Genomic DNA, 25,459 nt, shown 5'->3' with positions numbered 1-25,459 from the left:
TTGATTGCACAAGGATGGCAGTGTCCGAGACCAATTGAGAGAATAAAACAAATACACAATCCGCTCAATCACATCTCGATCATGTTTTAGTTCTGCAAGCTTATCCTCATGTAGAGTGTGTACATTTTGAAGGCGTAGATTCTTTGCATTCCAGTTAACTAACATCATATTCGAAAATATAAATATATATCCGGACAGGGTCGTAACAGTCAGGGAAATGTCTGCAGAGTGATGACAGGCGTTGGATTGGATCAATAAGGCATAAAATTTCCAATCGAAAAATCCTAACATGCTCGCATGTGCTGTAGGATTGCCTGCCTAAACCAAACAGCAGGGCCAGGTAAGCTTCGAGTCGTGTGAAATGAGATTTCTCTGCTTCGGTATGCGCTCCCGTTCTCAGGCAGTCTGTACCCTAGCAAACAAGACACGAGGTCGCTTCATTATTTATGAAGGCGCAGTCTGGCCCACAGCAGCTCAGAGTAGGAGATATTTCTGTGTGAGCTTCCTTCTTCACACATACCCAGCGGACTATGTCGAGGTGGGATGTACCACACTTACCTGCTGCCTCCAATAAATTATTAGCTGTATCCCGGAGAAGGATGAGGAGGAGCATTTGTGCTCAATCCCATGAACTCAGTTATTATTATTATTACTATTATTACTGTTGAAATAGATTTTTTTTTTTTCAGTTTTGTTGATTGTTGTAGAACATGAAAACAGGCTAGCTCCTTATAACACATCAGGACACATTAGGCCTACTGTCAGAGCTTCTGTTACAGATATTAGTCAACTATGTGTGTTTAAATGGACCCTAATATTCTACTCATAATATGAATAATAGCCCGAGGGCATTGGTGCCCCAGTGGTAGGTTTCTCGCCTGCCATGCGGAAGGCCCAGATTTGATTCCCAGCCAATGTCAAAACCCCAGCCACTGGATGCGGTGTCATTCCCAAGCCGGAATAGAATGGGAGGGTTGTGTCGGGAAGGGCATCCAGTGTAAAACCTGTGCCAAAGGCATTGCGCAATGGAACGCGCTGCAGGGACCGGTCCTGTCCGGCCCGGCCATCCCCAGAGAGGAGAGTCAGCGCGAGTCAACCACCGCCACCGCTCACCAGCCTGTGCCCGCATGCCAGGGGGTCACTGCCCAATATATAATTTCCCATAATATATTTAAGGAACTAGGTTATAGATTATTATTCATTCATAAAGGTTTGTCAGGAATAGTTTTTTTCTCAGAACCACATGAAGTAGACAAATGTGTTGTTGTTTTTTTTTTTTTTTTTGGTTTGCTTGTTTTGTTATTTTTCTACACAATGGTGACTAAAATCCAAAGATGTTTTCCAAAACTATATGCTTATAATTAAAATATGGCCAAGCCATTAGCTGAATTGAACTCAACTGAACCATAATTTGTTGTTTTTGGTCCAAATAAATGGCATGAACATTTCGGTTCATATTTTCGTGTATTTTCTCACATACTCTTACCCCAGAAAATCCTGTTTAATCAGACAGAAATGACAGCATTTTTACTTGTCTGCCATTTGTAGCTGCAACTCGCTATATTAGAAAAATCGTCCACCAATTATGGTGCTCGTATTACACATTCCCCCTTAGATCTAACCTTGGCAAACTATTTCCCTTACAGTGGTTGATAAAGGTATGCCATGTATTCATGTTCTCTTTGAATGACACATGACATGTCATTTCATTAAATTACCTTACCAGCCAAACACCTACAGTATATGCTCTCTAGTAGCACCATGTGGAGCAGCAGGGGTGAAGCAAAGAACTCTGGGCCTGTACATAAGCAGTCTCAACAGCCCTTCCTTTCTTTTTTTTTCACATCTGTCATTTTTCATGCCAGAATTACAAGGGCCCTCCCATTATTGGGGCCCTGGGTAGACCACCACACACTTGGTCCGGGTTCGATTCTCGGCTCTGGATCTGTGTGCATAAAGTTTGCATGTTCTCCCCGTACTTGGTGGGTTTCCTCCAGGCACTCCAGTTTCCTCCCACAGGCCAAAGACATGCAGATTCGGCTACTGGTTATTTCCAAATCGTCTGTAGTGTGTGAATGTTGACCGGAGGTTCCACAGTCGTGAAATGTAAGTAAATACAATGGTCCCTACTTGGACTACATGGGTTTTCTAGATGAATGGATGGATTTGTCTATTTGGATAATACTATGCCACTGCCCTCACACAGTCATTGATGCTCCCGAAGGTGTTTAACTTTTATTTTTATTAAATCGTTGATCTGTTCAGCAGGGTTATGGTGGTTTCAATTATCATTAGGGCCCAAGCACTATGACATCCGTCCTACATGTCATATTGTGTGAGATTGTTTTTCTAAAGATTATTAGGGCCAAGACATCAAAAGACATGACATCATCACTATCGCTCTGACAACCCTGATGTTTTTCTAAGGATTTCATAATTTTTTTGAATGCATATTCCCACCTTTCTGGTGCGCCCGGACGGCGATGGTGCAAGTGCTTGGGCCCGCTCATCGTTGCTCCGCAGGTATATTGATCCATTCTTTTATGTGCAAATGATGCCTTCAAGCAGCTGTAAATGTGTGTAAAATTCAACCTGTCCCGCAATACGCCCGTGTGTCGAGGAAGCACACACGGGAACGATGAGTCGTCTTCAAAACAAAAGCTGTTTATAGCTGATCTTCTGAAAGAGACTAAAGCTTACGTCTTTATCCGACAATTGTTTTGAATATAAAAGCATGAGAAATTGTAAGTATGGGTGTGAGAACATATGAGAGTTAGTAGCTTTAGCTAACTTAGCTAGCTAGCGTTTATTTATCATGAGCGACACACTGACTGGAGTGTGTGAGATAGACAGAATCAGCTAGCTAACAGGTCTAGTGATTCACCTTCAGCTAACTAGCTAGCTAGATTATTAGCAAGCTAAGATACCAGAATGGCAAAATGTATGCTCTGTCTATATGTGTGTGTGTGTGTGTGTGTGTGTGTAAAGAGTAAGAGCAAACACAGGAGAGTTTGACAAGAGGTGACCTCTGTATTCAGTAAAAAGATATAGATCCCTGCTTGTTTTCTCTCATTCTCTCTCTCTCTCACACATCTGTGTGTGTGTGTGTGTGTGTGTGTGAGAGAGAGAAGAGCAACACTTTTCTTTGTATTTTATGGTGTCTTACTTTCACACAGCTCCATTCAATCACACTCTCCAAATCAATTCCATTGATGCTGCAGGGAGCAGCAGGACAGACATCTCTCTCTCTCTCTCTCTCTCTGTCTCTCTCTCTCTCTCTCTCTCTGTCTCTGTCTGTGTCTCTCTCTTGCTCTCTCATTTATCATCCTATTCTTAATTCTTTCCTTTTTACCCTTTACACATTTCCCCATAGCCCCTTCCCTCCTCCACTTTCCTCTGTTTGTCTCTCACTCTTGTACCTTTTCTCCATCTCTCTCTCTCTCTCTCTCTCTCTCTGTCGCTCTGTCAGTCGCTTTCTCACTCTCTTTCTTTGTCTGGCTATATCTGTTCTCCTCTATCTGTGTCTCTCACTCTCTGTTTTCTCGCCGCTGTCTTTATTTCCCGTACGTATTCATCTCTCTGGCTGTCTCTCTCAGTCTGTTTGTCTCTATTTCCTATCTCTCACTTCTTTCTCTGTCTGTCACTTTTTCTCTTTGTCTATTTTCTACCCTTTTATTAAGCGACCAAAAGTAATTGGACAATTGGCTATTTTGCTACTTTTTGCCCATGTGTGTGTGTGTGTTAGTCCCTCAATCTCTCTCGCTGTCTCTCACTCTGTCTGTCTCCCTAACTCTATTCTTCTGTCTCTCTCTCTGTCTCTCTCTCTGTCTGGTCACTCCGTGATATTGTAACAGTACGAGATTGATGAGTATGACAGAGGCAGTGATTATATGATGAGGTGATGAGGTGATTAGCGAGGCAGGCGGTCGCCGCTGGTCTCCTCGGTGAATATTTACCTGAGAGAAATGCGATCAGTCCGCGCTATTGCCGCTCAGACGCCGCTTTAATCTCCGGCGCGATCAGGTTAGAGACGCGCTCAACCTCGGCCCGTGGGTGGGAGACGCTACACTTGCTCGGAATCCTAACGCCAGAGCTGATGAAGCATGTGCTTTTAGATTAAGACTGTTTGTGTTTGTGTGTGTTTCGGACGTTTTTCCCGCCTGTAATACATTGACACTGAGTTAATCTGAAATTCGAAGGCGCCGTTACTGTGATCATGGATGAAGCCGATGTTAATGTTTATGTCGCGTCTGAAATTCCACAAAGCACAATTTCACGCTTCAAGCTTTTTTGCCTTGGCTACAAGATGTGTGTCAGTATAAGAAGGTACATGAAAATGTACGCTCCTGAAGTTTTTTGACTTGATACAAATGTCTTTCGGTTTGCTGACTGCACAGCACTCCTACATCCTGCATAGAGAATTAGGGAAGAGCAATATAATGCTATAAAAGCCCTAATGTTATAGTGGCTTTTCTTAAATTATTAATAAATAGCATGTATGAATATATGAAGAGTTTGACAGTATCTTTGGACTTTTAATCAATCACTCTTTGTCTATACCGCTTTATCCTGGGGTCGCAGGGACCCGGAGCATATCCCAGGAGACTTCAATCACAGGACACACACACACACACACACACTCATTCATACACACAAGCACTTTGGGAACAAAAATTAGCCTGTTCTGCATATGGAAGGAAACCGGAGTACGTGGAGGAAACCCACAAAAAAAAAAATATATATATATATATATATATATATATATATATATATATATATATATATATCGTGCTGCACCTTTATTGTAATCCATATTCTGTATATTAGAAATGCAATTAGGAATCGCTATTTGTCTCTCATTAAGTCATATTGCGCAGCTTGCCCTTTTGAAGAACAATAACTTTACACTATTTTATTTATTGTACTGTCCTCACTGTGTGTAATAAACTTTGGTTTCTGTTCGTGAATTTATGATACCAGTTTTATTGATCAACAAAAAAGTGAAATATGACGTTGTATTGATCGTAAGCTAATATAACATGCAGTAGTTAGCCTATTTCTACCACAACATCTCAGTGGTTTACAGGATTGCCACTTAAGTAGTTTGTACTGGTTTGTACAAGTATAAGAAAAACATTCTGCTTGGACTCAGTAAGTGGGTTAAGTGATGATGTTTGGCTCATCAATAACTATTGCATTGGATCTTGATGCACACAAATTCACTGTAAGATTTCCGTACCTTTGGTCAAGCAAGGTTGACAACGATGATATCCATCTGGTCACTATGAAGTTGAACCTGTGTGCATGATCGACCCAGTATCTAATTTTTAATTTTTAATTTTTTTTTGCATGGAGGTACCAAAGAAACTTAGCACCCGGGAGAAACCCTAACAATGGGTGAGCGTTGCAATATACCGTAGTTGTAATGATGTTGTGTTGATGATGTTTCTGAAAATTTAAATGTCTTTGAAATGAAATGCCATTGAAATACTGTTCGAACGATCCAAGCACAATGTACTGTACAACATTGCAAATACCAACCTCAAAACAACCAGATATACCTTTTATTTGATGCACTTATGCTGGTTAACATCCTTTTGCACAATGTTAGATCCCATCCATGGTCCTCTAAGTATCTAACAGGGTTTGGAATTTCCTAATGGATATTGGGACGAGGCGGCACGGTGGTGTAGTGGTTAGCACTGTCGCCTTGCATCTCCAGGGTCCGGGTTCCCGAGTTTGCATGAGTTCGGATTCCCAGCCAGGCTCGATTTCCGAGTTTGCATGTTCTCCCCGTGCTTGGTGGGTTTTCTCCGGCTACTCCAGTTTTCTCCCACAGTCCAAAGACCTGCAGGTTATGCTAATTGACGTTTCCAAATTGCCCGTAGTGAGTGAGTGTATGTGTGTGCCCTGTGATGGATTGACACCATGACCAGGGTGTGCCCTAAGCCTCCTGGGATAGACTCCAGGCCCCTGCGACCCTGAATACAGGATAAAGTGGTATAAAAGATGAGTAAGTCAGTAATTTTGAGATGGACACAACAGCTTCCTGCACAGCGTGTGTATCTCATGTGGCTCATCTCTTAGTGTTGTTGTAATGTTAACTCTTTGTTTCACTTCTTGTATGTTTTACCAAAATAATGTCACCATAAAATCCATGCTGGAAAACACAGGACAATTAGCTCTGTTACGTTTAAATGGACAGGTGGACTATTTTGACAGACTTGTGGGAACGAGTCGGATGTCGTTACTCTAATGCAGGAAATTAAAGGGTTCCTCGAGTATCAGATTATTCCCGGACAGTAATTATGCGCATAAAAACCGGAGGTGGAAGTTTATCCGGATTGCAGTCGGATCATTCGAACCACCTCAGGAGGTGTTTGTGTGTGTGTGATGCATCTTCACTTGATGTTATATGAGACTGTAATGTTATATAGATCCATTTGTCTCCTCAAGCCACACTAAAGAGACATACAGTCACATGAAAAAGAAACTACACCTTCCTACAAGTCCATGTTTTTATTTATAAATCGGTTGGTTTTTTCGCAAGAACATGTATCCTCGGGAGTATGCGTCTGATTTACGTATTACCCACAATACGTTACTATTTCCATCAAGCTGCAGTAAGACTAAACCCAGAGTGTAAACACATGTGGTTCAACTCTCATCAAACAGAGCCTGACTCTCGCGTCGTATTCCTTGTCGTAGGTCCGTCTTTGGTGGCGGCGGTGAAGAAGGACTGGGCCACTCAGAGCACCATCGCCCTCTCCTGGCAGGAGGCTGAACAGCCCCATGCGGCCATCCTGGACTATGAGATCAAGTACTACGAGAAGGTACAAAACCCAGGGTCAGAGCGTCAGCTGGTCTCCTAAATCAGTAAACCCTAAAAGTTTTACTCATTCATGCGTCAGCTACAGCACTGTGCAAAAGTCTTGAGCCCCCCCCTCTAATTCTATTAGATTAAATAAAGAAATGTAAAACAGATGTTTTACTGCGACAAACTTAAGGCGCAGTTTAAAAACTGGTTAGAATTGGACTGAAAATGAAAGGTGCAAAAACTTGCCAAAAATGAGGACGCCTGAAGAACCATTTCTCAAGACTACATTAAAAATACAAGAATGTCTGGTTTTTTGGAAGAAAAAAATATGAAGAAATAAGCAGTGGCTCAGTATGTTTTTTCCTTCTCTTTGTCTCTCTTTCCATCTCACTGACTTTCATCTCTTGTTTATGTCTAACAATATGGTACTCCTACATCACATCTTGTATATTTTTATCCAAGGTGTTGCTGTGTGTGCGTCTGATTTGTCCAGATTGTCTATAAGTGAAGTTGCATGCCAAGCTCTGATAGTTTTTCAAAAAACAGAAAGAAAGAAATGAAAAAAAGGCATGATCTTCTCTTTATGATAATAAAAAACAGCAAAAAAAGAAAAAAAGTCAATTGGATTTATAGAGTATAGAAATTATTCGAATTAGTGTGAGGTTTCCCCTTATCGACATGAATAATAATAATAATAATAGTAATAATAATAATAATAATAATATTTTTGATAGATAATAAAAAACCTTCTTTAACTTTTTTTTCATTTGGCAAAAAGGTTTTATATAACTAAAATTTAAAACAAAACCTTTGCAGTTAATGATTTAAAAAGGGTATTAAAGGTACCAAAAGTACTGTAGCCTTAAAGGTTTTTTTTATACTTAAAAGTACCTTTTTTTATGTACAGTATTATAATTGAAAAATTACTAAAACATTATGAAAATGTAGTATTACTTTCATTTCACCTTCTTGACATAAAATCTTTTTTCCCTCTCTCTGCTACATTATTTAACATATTTACATAATTTATAAGAATATAATAATGTACTGTAATACCACTTTTGGAATACAAAATTTTAATCGTTTTTTTGTACTGCTATTACATTAGCTTGTATTAATTGTTAAAATACTTTTATATTCCTTTTTTTTATTAAAGTGAGCTCTCTGTTTCCTTACGTTAAAAAGCTAAAATTTTTAACAATATAAAAGAAGTTAAATCGAGAAATTGAGATTCAGGTCCGCTCGGAGAATATTTGGATTTGTGGATGGTGATCATTCTGCACTCTCTGTGTGTACGTCAGGAGCAGGAGCAGTTGAGCTACTCGTCGACGCGCACTAAAGTCCCCAGCACGATCGTAACGGGCCTCAAGCCGTCCACGGTCTACGTGTTCCACATCCGAGCTCGCACAGCGACCGGCTACAGCAGCTACAGCTCCAAGCTCGAGTTCACCACGGGGGACGACGGTGGGAGGATTTCCGCTCCGTCTCGTTTGTTACTCTAAAAGGTGTCAGCTGTGCTATTTCTCACTCTGCTCGTTCATGTCTCTCTTTCTCTCTCTTCTTCCTATCCGCAGATTCAGGGGAAGCGTCTGATCAGGGCCAGGTGTTGGTGATTGTCACCGCGGCAGTCGGGGGTTTCTCACTGCTCGTCATCCTGACGCTGTTCCTTCTCATCACGGGCAGGTAGTGACACCGAGACACCTTGGTGCCGTCACTCACATCTCTGTCTACAGGATCTCACCTTTACCTTAAGATCCTATTCATCTCTTAATGGGCTTAGTGAGCCGTGTGTTTGTGTTTTTTTGTTTGTTTTGTTTTTCCCAACTGGCTGCTCGCTGACGCCGCGTATTTATTCGCAATGTGCTCGATCAGGACCGTGCTTGCTTCTTGCGAGAGTGACAACACGCGGGCAGCTCGGGGGCTCTGCAGGAGACGTGCCGTATCGTGATGCGTGTTTGTGAGACACGGCCCCTGCGCCCTCGCGCGAGCCCCCGAGGCTAATGGTTCTCTGTTTGTGATGTTGAGACAGAGCGTGGCGGCACCGAGGCACTCCGAGGCAGATAACAGACCCCAGTCAACAGCTAACAAATAAATCAGCCGGGCAGCAATAAATGATTACAGCGCTTTAGATCCATGTCCGACACACTATCAGTTACTTATACATCGCTGCTGAAAAGGAGTGCGCTGTAATATATATTATAAGCTGTCCTGGCTGGCTGGCGCTCGAACGCTGGGTCATGGCCGCGCCACACTTATACACAGCGCCGATAAGGATCGTTTTTTTCTTTTCTTTTTGAGGAATACTACATTTTTACAAAAAAGGCGAAAGCTTTAACAGAGATCGAGTTGTATCGTAGTACAGTATAAGGAAGTAAAGAAGCTATTAGTTTAGGTATTAGCAATTATTTCTTAGTGTCAATGTAAAAAATCCAGGACACTATATTGAACTACTGTTGGATCATGAAATTATAACCATGTATGGCTGGGAGTCCAAGTAAACAAACTTTCTCTTTAGCTAATCATGTGTGTCTGAGGTCAGGCATGCAGAAGAGGGCGGATAGCTCTTTTCTTTCGCACAATCTGAGCACAGATGCATTTCAAGATGAAATCATTTGTCTTTGAGGTTTGCCCCGGGATTGTGTGATAATAAAGACATGGTTTATTGGTGGATGGGAATCAGCTAAGCTTCAATGGAAAAAAGCGTATGAAGTGCAGCCGTCTTTAAACACCTCGCCGTCTCCAGCCCAGAGCGGTTCGTTTAAACAGATAGCATCATCACTCGCTGTTTACGACGTCGCCCCGTTGTCCGGCGGACAGCTTGCCGATACTTAAGATCCATAAAAAAATTACGAACGGCCTGGACTTCCCGAAGTTCATTCCAGGTTGTTCTCAGAAGTTCTTCAAACCAAGCGTTAAAACGATCCTGGCTTAAAGATCAAAGGCTTACCGTAACGTTTAGGAACACAGTGTTACACACAGAGGGCTGTTTTTTTTCATTAGTATTATTTGTTTTGTCTTCGCACAGGTGCCAGTGGTATATCAAGTCCAAGATGAAACCGCAGGACAAGAGAAGGACACAGTGTCAGAACGGACACGGTACACACACATACACACACTCACGCAGCGTTTATGTGCTTGAGCGCAGATGGCAGAAATTCAGAATGCAAATGACTACAAGTCTCATTAGGGCTGTAAGAATGAATTTTACAGATATGGCCCAAGAAAATAAAAAATAAAGAAAAAAAATTAAAAGTTTTAAATGTTATAGAGCTTTAAATTGAATTGCATTTGCTTTCTGGTCAAAAAAAAAAACAATTTTCTTGAAATGGAAAAAGGAGGTCAATTAAGGTCTGATTGTACAGTACAAGGACTTTTTTTCTGTAGGACGTGTGGCAAGAAAAAGTATGTGAACCTTCTGGAATTTCATGGTTTTCTGCATTAATTTGTCATAAATGTGACCGATCTTCATCTAAGTCAATAGTATTGACAAAATAATGTCCCTAAAATAATAACACATCATTTTTTTTAATCAAGTCTTTTTTTAATCAAGTCTTCTATTAAAACACATTTTAAAACTTTATTATTTTATTATATTCTTTATATTTCTATTTTTATTCTACTATTTTATTTCCACTATTTTATTACTTCTACGTAATGTAAATTTAAAAGTATTTTACAGCCAAAGTTAGTTTCAATATTTCTCTTATATTTTTAACTTGTAAAATTCTCTTATTTTCCTTATTTCTCTTATTTCATACGGAAACATTCTTTTTTAAATTTTAGGTCATCAGCCATCGTATTAGCATTTTATTTCATATCATACTGTGTATGACTGTGTATGTGATGATCAGTGTTGGGGGACGTTACTTTTTTAAACAGTACATAATTACTGTAATCAGTTACATTACAGCGTTACTTTTTGATAAAAGTAACTAGTTTGAGTAATTTTCTATTACAGAAAATGAAAACTCCTTTGTGATTCCTCATGCATGTTGTTTTTAGTCAAGACCTTTATAATTATTCTACCAATCCGTAAATATGGTTCATCATGATTCACGCATGAGTTTTGGCGCTGTGATTAGGTTTCCCTAATCTAATCTAATATATGCTGTCTGTAAAAAAGGGTTACAGTTCCTGTAAATTCATCAAGTCATCAAGAAATGTCATTCATGTGGGTACATCCTTAAACACTTCCATTTACAGTTACGTAATTGAAAGAAAGTAAGCATAAGGACACATTTATTACCTATTTATTAAATTTTAAATGAAGGCTTTTCCGTCAAACAGCTGCATCTGGCAACATTTCTATCCTTTATCCAGACATGCAATAATACTGTAACAGCTGATGTAAGATGTAACTGCGTTTTTTTTTCCATGCATCAGTTTTAAAAACTAAAATCACTGGATGAAAAAAAAAAAGTTTGTTTAGTTTTTTAAGGTTTTCAGAAAATGAAAAAAATGAAAAAACACATTGTAATACTAAATATCTGTAATTACTTTAAATAAGTATTAATGTTTTTTTGTTTTTTTTTAAATAAAAGATTTAAGAAGTACGGCTGAAAAAAAGAAAACTTTCTGGCTGATGTCGTGAAGTGCATGTGTGTGTCAGCGCACACATCGATTGAGGTGTTACAAAGCATGTAGGATTGACAGAGTTTATGATACCAAAGCATGTTTTATGACACACTTCATGAATATCACACAGTTCTTCTCACAGAAAGCATCCAAACCAGGTACGACTGAAGGTTTGCGTCAGCTTCCACATATTCCACAGAACCAGACCGATCAGCCCAGTCGTACTGTAATGTAAAATAAAAAAATAGAAATGTGCTTTACTGTCCCCTCACTGAGGCGAGAGGCTTATTACCCGTTTTAATGGGGTGAATGTTTCTGCCAGTGAAGCTCGGCAAGATCAGATGAACTTATTTTTCGAGCAATTTATAATGTTATGTGATTTTATTATACGAGCGTAAAAGACATTCAGAAACTCAGTCTTAGGCTTTTAATGTGCAATTCACAAGTCCTATAAAAATGTCTTCCTCTTCACGGTGCAATTATTATTTATATTCTTCGTTCTTTCACTTTTACAAAAAGGACGTGAGAGGTGGACTTGCTCATCATTACCAGACGTAAACACCAACAGTACACTAAAATCGCGTATAAAACGGTCAAATTTTTGAACTACATGGAGTTTTGACAGAGTCAGTGCCATCAGGGAATAAGTGGAGTAACTCGGTCATCGCTTACATCCAGGTCGTCGGCTGACTTCGTTTTATTGCTGAGTCTAGACCTGAGCAACTGAAGCACTGCCTCCAGACGCTTGTACAGTGGCGGCTATGCATGATCGCTTCATGCGCTTCTCTCATAAGAAAACATGACCGTTTTCCATCGCTACAAAGTCCAATCTTTATGCTTCCTAGCAACCTGATGACTTTTTGTTCCTGATTAATCTCATGTTTAATAGGAAACGTAAGAGCATTTCCTTATGCATGTGATGAGGGACTGAACAGATGTGCTTTCATAAGAAAACAAGCACATCTGTTTAGTCCCTCATCACATTACTGTACATGCATAAGCAAATGCTCTTACATTTCCTATTAAACATAGCCATGGTTTTTACTGACATTTTTTAACAATGCAACTTCACCAAGGGTTTACGTGATCTCCCATCGTAATTTCATTCAGCCATGTTGTTTACATGAAGTCGACAGTTTATCACTATCCTTCCAGGTTTTAATAATGTGTTAAACAGTCCTTAACGCGATTCCAATCCTTTTAGATCTCCTTAGTTGTTTTCATTGCCTCATGCAGGCATTTAAACGTCCTGAAACGACAAACTGTTTTTAGTGTAAAACGAACAGCATGGGCATACTGTAGGTTTTAGGTTCCACGTCCGCCATGCAGAAGGCCAGGGTTTAATTCCCACCCAATGCCCAAACCCCGGCCACTGATTTTCTTTCATGATTTTCTAGTGTTTATGCAATACCTACTATAAACATATAGCGTGTCGATGTAGTAGGATCTTAATATCCATGCTGTTTTTTTTTTTTTTTTGGTCTTAATAAGAGCGTTCTGCTTATTTATGTCTGTGGCAGTATAAAATTATAGCCTCATTAACACTTGAATGCATTTGAACACTCAAGCTTTTAAGTAATTATAAATCTGGGGCAGTAATGAGTTGAAGCAATTACAATTAGAAAAACGTAGTAATACACAGAAAAAGCAATTACTCCAAGCGTGACATGGTGATTACAGTCAGCAGGCTACAACACAGAAGACTTTATATCCTGATGAAAAATAAACACAATGGACTTGAAGAACCAAACCAGGATTATTAGAGTTGCTAAAATCGTTCATTTCTGCATTAAACATTTACAATCCTGGCTTGTTATTCAATTAATCATTTAGTACGGTGAGATCGCATTGCGTCACACGATAAGAGTTTTCCAGGTCTTTATTACAGTAGGTCCTGATCCGAATCCTGTAGACTCTCGCTCATTCTCTTTCTCCTTTATCTCTCTCGTCTCCTTGACAGTGCCGTTCCCAGGAATAAAGACGTACGTCGATCCAGACACGTACGAGGATCCGACTCAGGCTGTTCACGACTTCGCTAAGGAGATCGACCCGTCTCGCATCCGTATAGAGAGAGTCATCGGAGCTGGTACGAGTCTTTTTAACGTCAAACACTTTAAAAATCATAAAAAATTGTATAAGTTCATAAATTACTGTAGGTTCTGACACATCATGTGATGTCAAAAAACTTAAATTGTTTTTTTTATATGTTTGTAAAAAAAAATTTTTTGTCATTTCATTTTTTCGCATGTGATTGGAATTAGTTTGTATTAAGTCTGAACTAAATGAAATAATTTGTGGATTTTTGTGATATAATTGTGAATTTTACTGTATACACCTATAGAAATATTAATTCCATAATTTTTCTTTCATTTAAAAATATTTTTGTGTCTGAAATTAATTCCTATCTGCCTTATTATTAGGATACAAACTTTTATGCAGTAATACAATATAAACCCTATTTCTATAATTATGCTACTGCCATCTAGTGACTGTACAGTAGTGGTGACATGCGGTAGAAATACACCACACTTGTGAACTGAGCTGGCGTGTGTCTTGTGCGTGTGGTGTGTTTGTGCGTGTGGTGTGTGTGTGTGTGTGTGTGTGTTTACCAGGCGAGTTTGGGGAAGTGTGTAGTGGGCGGCTCCGAACTCCAGGGAAAAAGGAGATCCCTGTGGCCATAAAGACCTTAAAGGGCGGATACACCGAGCGCCAGAGGCGGGACTTCCTGCGAGAGGCCAGCATTATGGGACAGTTCGACAACCCGAACATCATCAGACTAGAAGGCGTCGTCACGAAGAGTAAGACACCGCTCTTACCCTGTGAGGTCACAGCGCTACCCACTACACCACTGTTTCCCCTCCACAATAGCAAGATTTTTATTCAGTAAATTGCTGTGGAACAGTTCAGACCATGCCGTTCAGTCAGTTAATTATTTTTCTGTAAATGCATGTACCTGTGTGTGTTATTCTCTACTCCTGCCTATCATGCGGAAGGTGCGGTTTAACTATGTGAGGACTGACACGCGGAAAGATGGAAACCTAATCACAGCGCCAAAACTCGCGGTGAATCATGATAAACCGTACTTACGGCCACCGTGCGAAACCGCGTAGGTGAGATAGGGGTATTAGTAGTTAACAGATTATAGGCCAAACTTGGCTGAGTGATGATGGTAGAATAATTATAAAGGTCTTGACTGAGGAACAACATGCATGAGGAATCACAATGGAGTTTTCATTTCCTGCAGTGGAAAAGTACTCGAACTAGTTACTTTTATCAGAAAGTAACGCTGTAATGTAACTGATTACTTTTTAAAGACAGTAATTTTGTAATGTTATTACACAATAGTTACTTCATCAGATCATCAGTGTCATAGTTTCACGAAAATGCCAACTTCTATTGTTTTTAATCCGAATTTTTTTTTTCAAAGCAGAAGAATCGCACAACATCTTCAAGTCAGATTCATTAAAGCTCTTATAGCACACACATCAGGAGCATTTCGGAAATCAGCACACAAAAACAAAACGTCTCCAAACAGCCATGTCCTGTCCTCCCAGTACTCTCTTCCTCTTTATTTAGTTGTCCATCTTTCTCTGTCCATCTTGCTCAGGACAGTTCTAAAAGTCAAATGAAGAGGTTGAGGGCGAGTGTGTGAGCGTCGGTTGTGGCAGAGCTCTGCGATATGAAGTGCACTCTGATCACACAGGTCACTCGCTGAGACAGCTTAGAGGAAAATTGTTATGTAACAGCTTTTCAGTTGCTTTGGACGTGTGTGTGTGTGTGTGTGTGTGTGTTTGGTATTTAGTCTCCCTAGCTTTGAAACACACACGTTAAATGATCAGTGTTGTATCACTAATGTAGCATGCTATAGTTTTGCGCTCCTCGGCTTTATTCTACCCGCGGTCTATTCCGAACCCTACGCAGGAACAGGGAGAAGCAGCAGCCACGGCATCCATTTGTAACGTGCAAATCCATGTGATGAAAAGCGGAGACTTCAAAGCGCACTTGAAAATGCTAGTAGAGGAAGGAGAGAGTGTAATAAAAATTAAATTTTGTAAAAAAATAAAATAAAATAAAAAATTATACATTTAATCAAAGTTATTTATTATGACTACAATCATTTAAATATTACTACTATCTAAAAATGCATTAATGCCATTTTTGTATTACATATTTTACTGTTTTTAAGCTCTCTTATTCTACTGGCAAATAGGTTTCTTTTTTTATTTTTAAATGAATTAATACTTAAAAATTCTACTCATGCTCCCTGAACCACACTTTCACAATTTAAGTCCTGGAATATGGCCGTGCCATCAGGGCATCCATACAGTAGATGTGATAATTTGGTCATTCAGTACATTCAGGTCATCAGCTGACTTCATTTTATTGTCTCATAACGTTGCTGAGTCTAGACCTGAGCATGTGAAGCGACCCCAGATCATAACACTGTCTCCAGAGGCTTGTACAGTGGTCCCTATGCATGATGGGTGCATCGCTTTATGCGCTTCCCTTCTTATCCATCACTCTGGAGTAGGCTCAGTCTGGTTTATCCAGACCACATGACCTTCTTCCATTGCTCCAAAGCCCAATCTTTATCCTCCCTAGCAAATGTAAGTGTTTTTTATTTTCTGACCAGTCTCACTAACAAGTGGTTTTCTTAGGGCCACCCAGCTGTTTAGTCCCAATCCTGTGAGTTCTCGTCACATTTGTATGGAAATTCTCTATTCTCCCTAATACTTTCACTATTAAACATTTTTTACATCTTAAAACATACTTTGCATCTTTACTAAGCATTTAATTGATTTCCATTCATGATTTTTTTTTTGACCACGTTTCCTCCATGAAGCTGAAGGTTCAGCACAGTTTTCGCAGGTTTTTATAATGTGTTGGACTGTTCCTGACCCAGATCCAGTAATTACAATTCTCCTTAATTTTTTTTTTTTCAGTGCTTGTTCCAGGCCAATAATTTGTCTCCTTTGATATGGTGACCTTTTTTTGGCCAGGCAGTGTATTCGCTTTGTTCGCTCTGGTTTTGTTATATGAAATAATCAATGACAGGATGAAGTGGCCTGTTTTTATGTAGAGTTACTGCTGAATACTTCCCTATAACAGCACACCCCAACACGGTTTAATTCTTTATTTTTGTTTCTTCATCAATCTCTATTTACCCCCTGCATCTGCTTTTCTCCACTTTGTCTATTATACTGATTGATGAATGCTGTCTTTTGTGTTTGTTTGTTTGTGTGTGTGTGTGTGTGTGTGTGTGTGTGTGTGTAGGCCGTCCTGTGATGATCGTGGTGGAGTACATGGAAAATGGATCATTGGACTCTTTCCTGAGGGTAACGAAACTCAAAACAAGTTCAAGTTGGTGTTTAACCTTGTTTTGACTCTCAATGATTATAAGTACAACTTAAAGCCCATTATATTCACATGCTTTAGGTGAACCAGCACTTATTTATTTAATTTTTGCATGCTATTATATTGAAATTTCTTTTGGACTGTACATGCTTTATGATTCTTTTTGCTATCTGGACATGTGCCACTATGTAGGAGTCCAGAGATTAAAATTGGACACACTTCTTTGTCCGCTAGTGTCTCCAGAATTTTTAGTGAAGAACATGGAAGTATGTTGAAACATTTGTTGAATTACAACTTAACTTAGTTACAACTTAATTAGTTAATGAATTCATTAATTTAACAAAATGTCTTAGAGTTTTGATAAACTGCAAAAACAGTACACAGATTTTTTTCCTTTGGCTCACTACAATGAGATAAGATGAGACAAGGCAGGATAAGATAAATCAGGAAAAGATGAGATGAGATAAGTTGAGAAGATGAGATAACGCTAGATATGGTAAAAAGAATACATGAGATACAATGAGACAAGATAAGAGTAAATAAGACAAGATGAGATAAGACAAGATGAGAAGAGACTATTTAAGATAACATAACATGAGAAAATATAAGATAGGATGAAATGACAAAACAAGACAAGGTTAGATAAGATAACAAGTCAAGATGACAGGGGAAAAAATTTGATCTGACAAGATGAGATAAAAAGAGACAAAATAAATTGAGCCAAGATTAGATCAAATGAGTTAAGATAAAAAGAGATTACATAAAATGAGATAAGATGAGATAAGACAAGACACGATAACATAAGACATGATATTCTGACATAAGATAAGGATGAGACAAGCGAAGACAAGATAAGATGATAAATTTTTGTTCGCTGAGGCAAATTTTGTTTATTTGTTTCCTGCTAATTCGAACACAGCTTCTGATACAAATTGCAGAACATGAGTTAGAACTACTTTCTTTAATTATTTTGTCAGGTCGTATTTCTGTCTTGCTATAAGACATACCTGTAGGGACACACGTTACAGAATAGCATTCGCAGCACAACATCACAGCACAGCCTAACCAGGGTAGAGTTGGAAGTGTTGGTTTTTTAATTTGCATACAATGAATATTTATAGATTTTTGCATTTTTAATGAGGTGAAGCTTGTACCGTATATGGGTAGATGGTTTTACATCATTTTTGCTTTTAGTAGTTTCTCGGCTGTTAAAAAAACATGAAGTGTGTTCCTTGTGTTATTTCAAAGATTAAGTATTTAGAGTTTGGAGAGAGAGAAATCTGATCAGCTGTAAGATATTTAACATTTGCTTTCTGTGTGTGTGTGTGTGTGTGTGTGTGTGTGTGTGTGTGTGTGTGTGTGTGGGTGTGTGTGACTCGCACAGAAGCACGACGGACACTTCACCGTCATCCAGCTGGTCGGTATGCTGCGCGGCATCGCCTCCGGTATGATGTACCTGTCCGACATCGGCTACGTCCACCGGGACCTGGCAGCCCGGAACATTCTGGTGGATGACAACCTGGTGTGTAAGGTGTCGGACTTCGGCCTGTCCAGGGTCCTGGAGGACGACCCAGAGGCTTCCTACACTACAACAGTAAGATGCACACACCTGTTATAGATTTAGTTTCTTAGCTGAATTGAAAAGTTTCAATTCTCCATAATCACTTCCGGTGATAAGTGAGCTCTCGTACTCATATAACGCTCATTATATGAAATGAGTTTATGTTAAATATAATTTGTTGAAGATTGTGCTTGTGGCTGAGAAACCCAACACTGTAATACGCACATCTTCCATAATATCGGTTAGAAGATCCCTGGCTCCATGCTGGTCCTGGCTCTGAAAAAAAAACAGTCTTTTCTTTAATTTGTCTGGATCATGAAGGCAGCTGTACAGCTGGCCTCAGCAAATGCGGTCTAGCTCGGGACCTGGCTGTATAACTACGCTGAGTGTGTTGAGTGTAAGTGGACTATGAGAGCCGTTTCAGTAGGATGATAGCGTGAGAAGATAATGGAGTGTCTGCACCAAGAATCATCGAAACCTACTCTTAATCCTGTATGAGAGAAAGTCTTCGGTCGGCTAACGCAATCCACTCGTATTGGATTTTCCTGAGAGTAGTGTATTATGTGGAAATGGGATCTTCTCTGTAGGACAAGAAGCCCTGGCAGTCTTAGAACTAGACTGATTTATTAGAAAGGTGAACTGACTTGAAGTGTACAAAGATGAAGATTGAAGGAATGTGATATTGGTACTTTTTTTTTTTTTGCAGGGAGGGAAGATTCCCATCCGCTGGACGGCTCCGGAGGCAATCCAGTACAGGAAGTTCTCCTCGGCCAGCGACGTCTGGAGCTACGGCATCGTCATGTGGGAAGTGATGTCCTATGGAGAGCGGCCATACTGGGAAATGTCCAACCAGGATGTGAGCTCAGTTTCATTTTGCGAATAATTGCGGAACTTGAGATGTAGATTGAAATCTCCGGTGGCATGGAAGACGTTAAAGTCGTTAAGTAGAACCCATCCTCTCTGAAAGTTGGTAAAGCAGTGTTTGAGTAAAGCCGAACAATATTGCGTACAGTAAGTCTTACAGTATAAAGAGCAAATGTTTCAGGTATTCATGTTGTACCATTTAGCAAGCTAATGATATTTGGCTGCCATATTGGGCCTCCCTGAACTAGTTGGTTGTCTATGGGTGTCATTTAAATTCTAATTCAGGAGATTATTAAAAAGTAGTGCAAACAATGTCACACCATATTATTCCAGCCAATCAGCAACAGGGGGCGTTTGTTATTTGTTATTTATTTGTTTGGTTAAGCACTGTTGCCTTGCACCTCCAGGGTCCGGGTTCGATTCCTGTGCTTGGTGGGTTTCCTCCGGGTATTCTGGTTTCCTCCCACAGTCCAAAGACATGCAGATTAGGCTAACTGGCGTTCCCAAAATGCCCATAGTGTATGTGCCCTGCAATAGATTGTTCAACCCGCCTTGTGCCCTAAGTCCTCCCAGGTACAGGGTGCCAATTCATCTCGGCACACATACACACCCTATGCGTAATTTGGAAACAGGAGTACCCAAAGGAAACTAACCTAGCATGGGGAGAACATGCAAACTTCATTCAAGCAGAGATGGGAATCAAACCCGGACCCTGGAGTTACAAGGCAGCAGTGCTAACCACTACACCACTGTCGTTTTTTGGCAACGGTCATCTATACATTTGAGGATTAGGGATTCGGGAAATTAGGAATTGCAAAATAGCACTGAAGGTAGGAGTGTGTTTGTTTGGCTGTTCAGTTTACTCATCAAAAATTTTTCTCCAGTAGTGCTGACTCCTTCTTTAAAGACCTAAGCCAACTAATGCTCTCTAATAACAATGTCTCCAAGGGTTACACAATGAAGGAACCACATTATTAGACTACCTGTTCTTTACGGTGTGGTATTAGCCATCACATACAAGTGCTCCAGAAAAGAGAATGCAAGTGGCATAAAATTTCATGTCAGTTTCTTTATGTACTAGTGAAAGTATGCTGTTCACCTTGTTTGTAATAAAGATAATTTTTGTCATTATACTGTAGTTTACCTAAGTGAAGGAACTGTGAAAGACTTTTCAGGACACTGCTCAATTCTATGATAATTATTGTGAAAGTCTTAAATGCAACGGATGTACAGTAAGTCCTCTACATACGAACATTCGTGTTATGAACTTTCGAAGGTACAAACACGTTCAATCACAGAAGTTAGGTGAAAAGATGGCAGACATGAATTGTTTAACCGTTGAGTGCAAGGCGACAGTGCTAAGCAAACATATGGCCTTACAAACAAATTGGACTTACGAACGCAAATCGTTCATATGTAGGAGACTTATTGTATATATTTAGACCTAAATAATGCTATATGACCGTCTTAAGCACTTCATAATCAACATTGAAAGACCAATCCCCAGTGTGGAAATATCCGCTTTGTGTCCTCCCTGCAGGTGATCCTGTCCATAGAGGAGGGTTACAGGCTGCCGGCGCCCATGGGCTGCCCCGTGGCTCTGCACCAGCTGATGGTTCACTGCTGGCAGAAGGAGCGCAGCAGGCGGCCTCGCTTCCACGACATCCTCAGCTTCCTGGACAAGCTCATCCGCAACCCCAGCAGCCTCCTGACGCTGGTGGAGGACGTGCACAGGTGGGGGTTCCAGCCAACTGCGGCCGTCAGATAATAAATGCAGCGATATGTAAATGTGAAACACGGGTCAGTAAAATAATTACAGACGTTGATGTCTGTGCTACAGTATCTTTCGGTAACATATTCACCTCAATTAACTAGAACGGGTGGAGTTTACCAGCAGTAAGGTTGGAATTTATGCAAGGATTGATTGGTCAATTTGATGAAAATAATAACGCACCATCTGCTCTGTAATATTCACGGGGATTGGAATGATTGCGATTAGGACGTTCATACAGAACTAACAGCTCAGAATGGTTGTAATTATTATAAATTATAGATGTCAGTAGATGACCCCGGTAATGGTAATGACAGACTTTATAGTCTCTACTCACAAGCTCATTATCAAGTCCTTCATGAGCTGAGTGTGCTGCACGGTAATGTGCTTAAGAATCCCTGTGGGAGTTCTGTCCTTGCTGAGGTGATATCATGCTGTTTTAGTTAGGACATGTTAACATGATGTACCAATTTATCAGATTTCAAAACTCATAAGAATCAACTCTTTTTTTTTACCTTTTTTTTTTTTAACCTTTTAACCTTTTTTTTCTCACCATGGCCTACTGTCGCGTCTGATCTCACGGAGCGCTCTTCCATCCACTTTTGTTTAATCGGTGCCGTGATTGTCCTTGGTGTCTGCACAGTTTACCCGAATCCCCGGAAGACCTGCCTGACTACCCCCTCTTCATTTCCATCGGCGACTGGCTGGACTCCATTAAGATGAGTCAGTACAAGAACAACTTCATAGCGGCAGGGTACACGACTCTGGACTCCGTCTCCAGCATGAGCATTGAGTGAGTAAGACAGTCTGATGATTTGCGAAAAATAAAGAAGGAATGGAATTTACAGGGAGCAAAGATAATCAACTTGTGGCTTCACGCACACTGGCTAATAAAAACTGTTCACAGGCCTATATAAAAGTTTTGTATTATTTAAAAATAGTCGAGATGAATTGCACTAGATTTTTTTTCTACCTTAAATGTGATATAGCGACCAAGGAAATTTAATTGAAAAACTACTAATTTAGTCCCTAAAGTACCAATATGTGTGGCTTTTTGATTTATTTTGTGATAACTAATTATTATCTTATGCAAACTAGATAATGTTTACATAAACTTAAAGGCATGTGCAAAAAACATGTGGGAGTAAGTTTACATTACATTTACTATACATTAACAATTTCATCCAGATTTCTTACAAAGGCATTCAGAAACATGAAGGCCTTGTTTTATTTGAGCAGTTAAATTTCCATCATAATACATCAATTGTTTTCACAAGATGAATAACTTTTTTTCACAAGATAAATAAATAGTTCCTGCAAGATAGATAAATTGTCCTCAAGAGATAAATAATTTGTTCCCACAAGATAAACAAGTTGTTATTTATAATGTTTCAGTAAGATAAATAAATAGTTCCCACAAGATAAATAAACAGTTCCCACAAGATAAATTGTTTTCATAAGAAAATTACAGAAGGTACAAACTTGTTTTTGTTTCTATAATATGAAGATAAATAACTTGTTCCCACAAGATAAATAAATTGTTCTCACCAGATAAAAAAATAGTTTTTAGAAGATAAATAACTTGGTTCCACAAGATAAATAAGTGTTCCAATAAGATAAATAACTTGGTTCCACAAGATAAATAAGTGTTCCAATAAGATAAATAACTTGTTCCCACAAGATTAATAAATTGTTATTGTTTATGTAAAATAAATAAGGTGTTTTCAAAACATACATAAATTCCTCAAAAAAGATAAATTGTTTTTAAAAAACGTATTTTCCGATATTTTCCCTATAAACGACTTGCCAAATATAAAATTTTTTATTCTATTAATGAGCACGTTATACATTGTACACATTTAATGCTGTAGGTAGTAAAAGCACAGATGTCATATTACCAAGAAACAAGAAATACGTATATATATTATAAATCATTTTTAAACACATTTTCAATACGATTATTGCCGATTCTTTATTCTGTATGTTATGTAGTCTAGTTTTATATCATTTACAATGCTGGTAAAATGACTCTTTTTTTTGCCCTCACTCACTCTCCATGTTGTCTGCAGCGATGTCAGGAGCATCGGCGTGTCTCTGATCGGCCACCAGAGGAGGATAGTGAGCAGCATACAGACACTGCGACTGCAGTTCCTGCACATTCAACAGAGTGGCTTCCACGTATGAGACAGACCAGACGACACCGAAACACACACACACACATACACACACACACACAAACACACGCACACACATACACATACAGGAAAAGTCAGGTCTGGTCTGTTTTATTAACTGCGATGAGAGAACTTCAGGCTTTCTCAAGAATAAAAAACTTTTTTTGAAGGCTTCCAAACGAAAAAGCAATCACGGGAGGAAAGAAAAAGGGAAAGAAAGGAGTCACTGGGAGATGGACGACCAACCGGGGTCGTAAACATGGCACTGTCGCTATGGTGATGTCATCTGTCATTTAACCAGAAGTTCTGTGACTGGCTGGATTCACAGTCGGAGAACTTTTAATAGTATATTTGCTATTTTAATGTAACAAAGTATGTGTCTTAATAGATATTTATCGTTTATTTATCATGCTACTTCCAGGAATCGAGAGACCTTGAATGTCGAGTGGATCGTACGGCTATCACCCATCGTTTATCATCATCATCATCTGATATTTATGCTGGTATTTATATGTACATGTGTATGTCAGGGTTTTCTTTTTGTTTTTTCTCTTCCTTTTTTTTTTACTGTTTATTTTTATGCAGCAATATGTGCAGCCTTTTCGGAAGAAGAAGAAGAAAAGACGCGAGATTAGCGAGTAGGAGTAGAGTATTGTATTTTGAAAATGAAAAAAGAAAAAAGAAAAAAAAAAACGCCACACAAAAACCGTTGAGATCCTCAGGCAGTCTGTTATGCCGTGCAAGAGCGCTTTGGACCTTTCGGGAAGATTGAAAGCCATGGTCTGGTGCTTCTGCATCAGACCTCACACACTCGCACACAATTGTACACGCCGGTCTTCACCTTACAGACCTACATATACAGTACACCGCTGTGATGCACAAGATTTATAGAGCTCTCCTTTATTTAGTTATTTATTTATCGAATTATTTACTTAATTATTTATTTATTTATTTACTGAGACAGGCGAGATTGTCATGATGACGTAGATAGGGGTGGGTTATAGTATAAATAATAATACACGTATTGAATGTTGGACAGTGTGTAGCAGAGAAAGTCCTTGGTCCCTTTCTCTCTCTTGCACACACACACACACACACACACACACATTTTACAGGTTATTGTGCTTACCTGACAATAATTCAGCGATACCCTCTATTGCTTACTCAACACATCCAGACAAATTGCTCGCAGGTTCGTGTATTTTCCTATTAATGCACTGTATCGCTTCCTTTAAAAAGACACACACAAACTAACATGTCACGCGCAGAGGTTGTCCTGTAGTGGAGCACATGTTCAGGACGCTGAGGACGCGTCAAGCGAGAGCCGGCGAATCGTTTCTGCACACGCTAGAGTGAATAGGGACTAGTAATACAATAGTATATTATTTTTTATAATTTATTATGGACGTTTAAGTGGAATGATTAGGTTGGACATTTGTAAGAAATAAATGATGATGGATGCCTTGTGTGTTTTGTCGTTTTTTTTTCCTGCTAGGTCGCCATGATGTACCGTGTCTCTGTTCCCTTCATCATGACAAACAAATAGATGTTCTTGGACACCTAGAAAAACTGACGTGGTGTAAAATGTTCAAAAAAGTACTAACATGCTGTATATAATGTTTATTTAATAGTGAGAGACCTCTCAATGCAATATATGCATATTTAATTCTTAACCGTAATTGTGAATAATAATAATGTTTTGACTACATCCCCAAGCCCTAGATAATTTTCCAACTCCATAACACATTATGTTAATGTAATTAATAACTAAAAGAGGCGTTTAAGTCAAACCATGTACAATTTTGCAGAATAACAGAATAGTCATGACAATAAAACCCTAATTTATTTCTCTATATAATCCCCTGCTACACTAATGCACTTATCCCAGTGTTACACTAGTGCCTGGACACCATCAAGGTAGAAAGTTTTCTTAGTAGACAGGAGCCATCATTGGACTGCCTGCTTCAGATAGGAAACGCTGGCCTGCCAGGAACTCCTTTAATGACAAACGGAAATGGTTTGTAGCAAGGTCAGGGCTGAACAGCCATATGTACAGTTCCCACAGACAGATGCGTCTCTTCTGCATGTTTCCTATAAGTTATTTCTATTTTTAAGGATCAGCTGTTGTGTTGGAACGACCTGCAGTGCACTCCGAGCCACCTTTTCTGGGATTGTTATTCTTTATAACGTTTGCACCATTTAAAAGTTTAACTGTGATTACGAGTCTCGTCACTGTACTGTACTCTGTAAAATCAATTGCTTTTATGCCTTTCATCACAAGTCCCAGTTTACCCTGACTGCTCCTCTTATATTCCCAAGCACCTGTGCTGTTTCCACTCGGG

General features: G+C 39.4%; 1 protein-coding gene across 3 annotated transcripts in view; it reads left to right on the top strand.

Annotated features, from left to right (window-relative positions):
• Positions 1-24,212, top strand: part of epha6 (eph receptor A6) — a 167,727-nt gene extending 143,515 nt beyond the window's left edge. The window contains exons 6-17 of one of the 3 annotated variants that reach the window (XM_053476874.1): positions 6,709-6,833; positions 8,119-8,281; positions 8,392-8,500; positions 9,843-9,913; positions 13,353-13,478; positions 14,005-14,190; positions 16,667-16,728; positions 18,132-18,341; positions 19,015-19,164; positions 20,713-20,906; positions 21,587-21,736; positions 23,013-24,212. In XM_053476874.1, coding sequence (XP_053332849.1) covers positions 6,709-6,833; positions 8,119-8,281; positions 8,392-8,500; positions 9,843-9,913; positions 13,353-13,478; positions 14,005-14,190; positions 16,667-16,728; positions 18,132-18,341; positions 19,015-19,164; positions 20,713-20,906; positions 21,587-21,736; positions 23,013-23,127 — 1,661 coding nt within the window. In that variant the 3' untranslated portion in view covers positions 23,128-24,212. Of the gene's footprint in view, positions 1-6,708; positions 6,834-8,118; positions 8,282-8,391; positions 8,501-9,842; positions 9,914-13,352; positions 13,479-14,004; positions 14,212-16,666; positions 16,729-18,131; positions 18,342-19,014; positions 19,165-20,712; positions 20,973-21,586; positions 21,737-23,012 lie in introns of those variants that run through there. The other 2 variants (XM_053476873.1, XM_053476875.1) reach the window with 2 other exon arrangements.
• The last annotated feature ends 1,247 nt before the right edge of the window (positions 24,213-25,459 follow it).

Source organism: Clarias gariepinus, chromosome 18 (genome assembly GCF_024256425.1).
Source record: "Clarias gariepinus isolate MV-2021 ecotype Netherlands chromosome 18, CGAR_prim_01v2, whole genome shotgun sequence".
Classification (NCBI taxonomy): domain Eukaryota; kingdom Metazoa; phylum Chordata; class Actinopteri; order Siluriformes; family Clariidae; genus Clarias; species Clarias gariepinus.
Note: the sequence above shows the minus strand (reverse complement) of the source record. Positions and strands in the feature narration are given on the sequence as shown.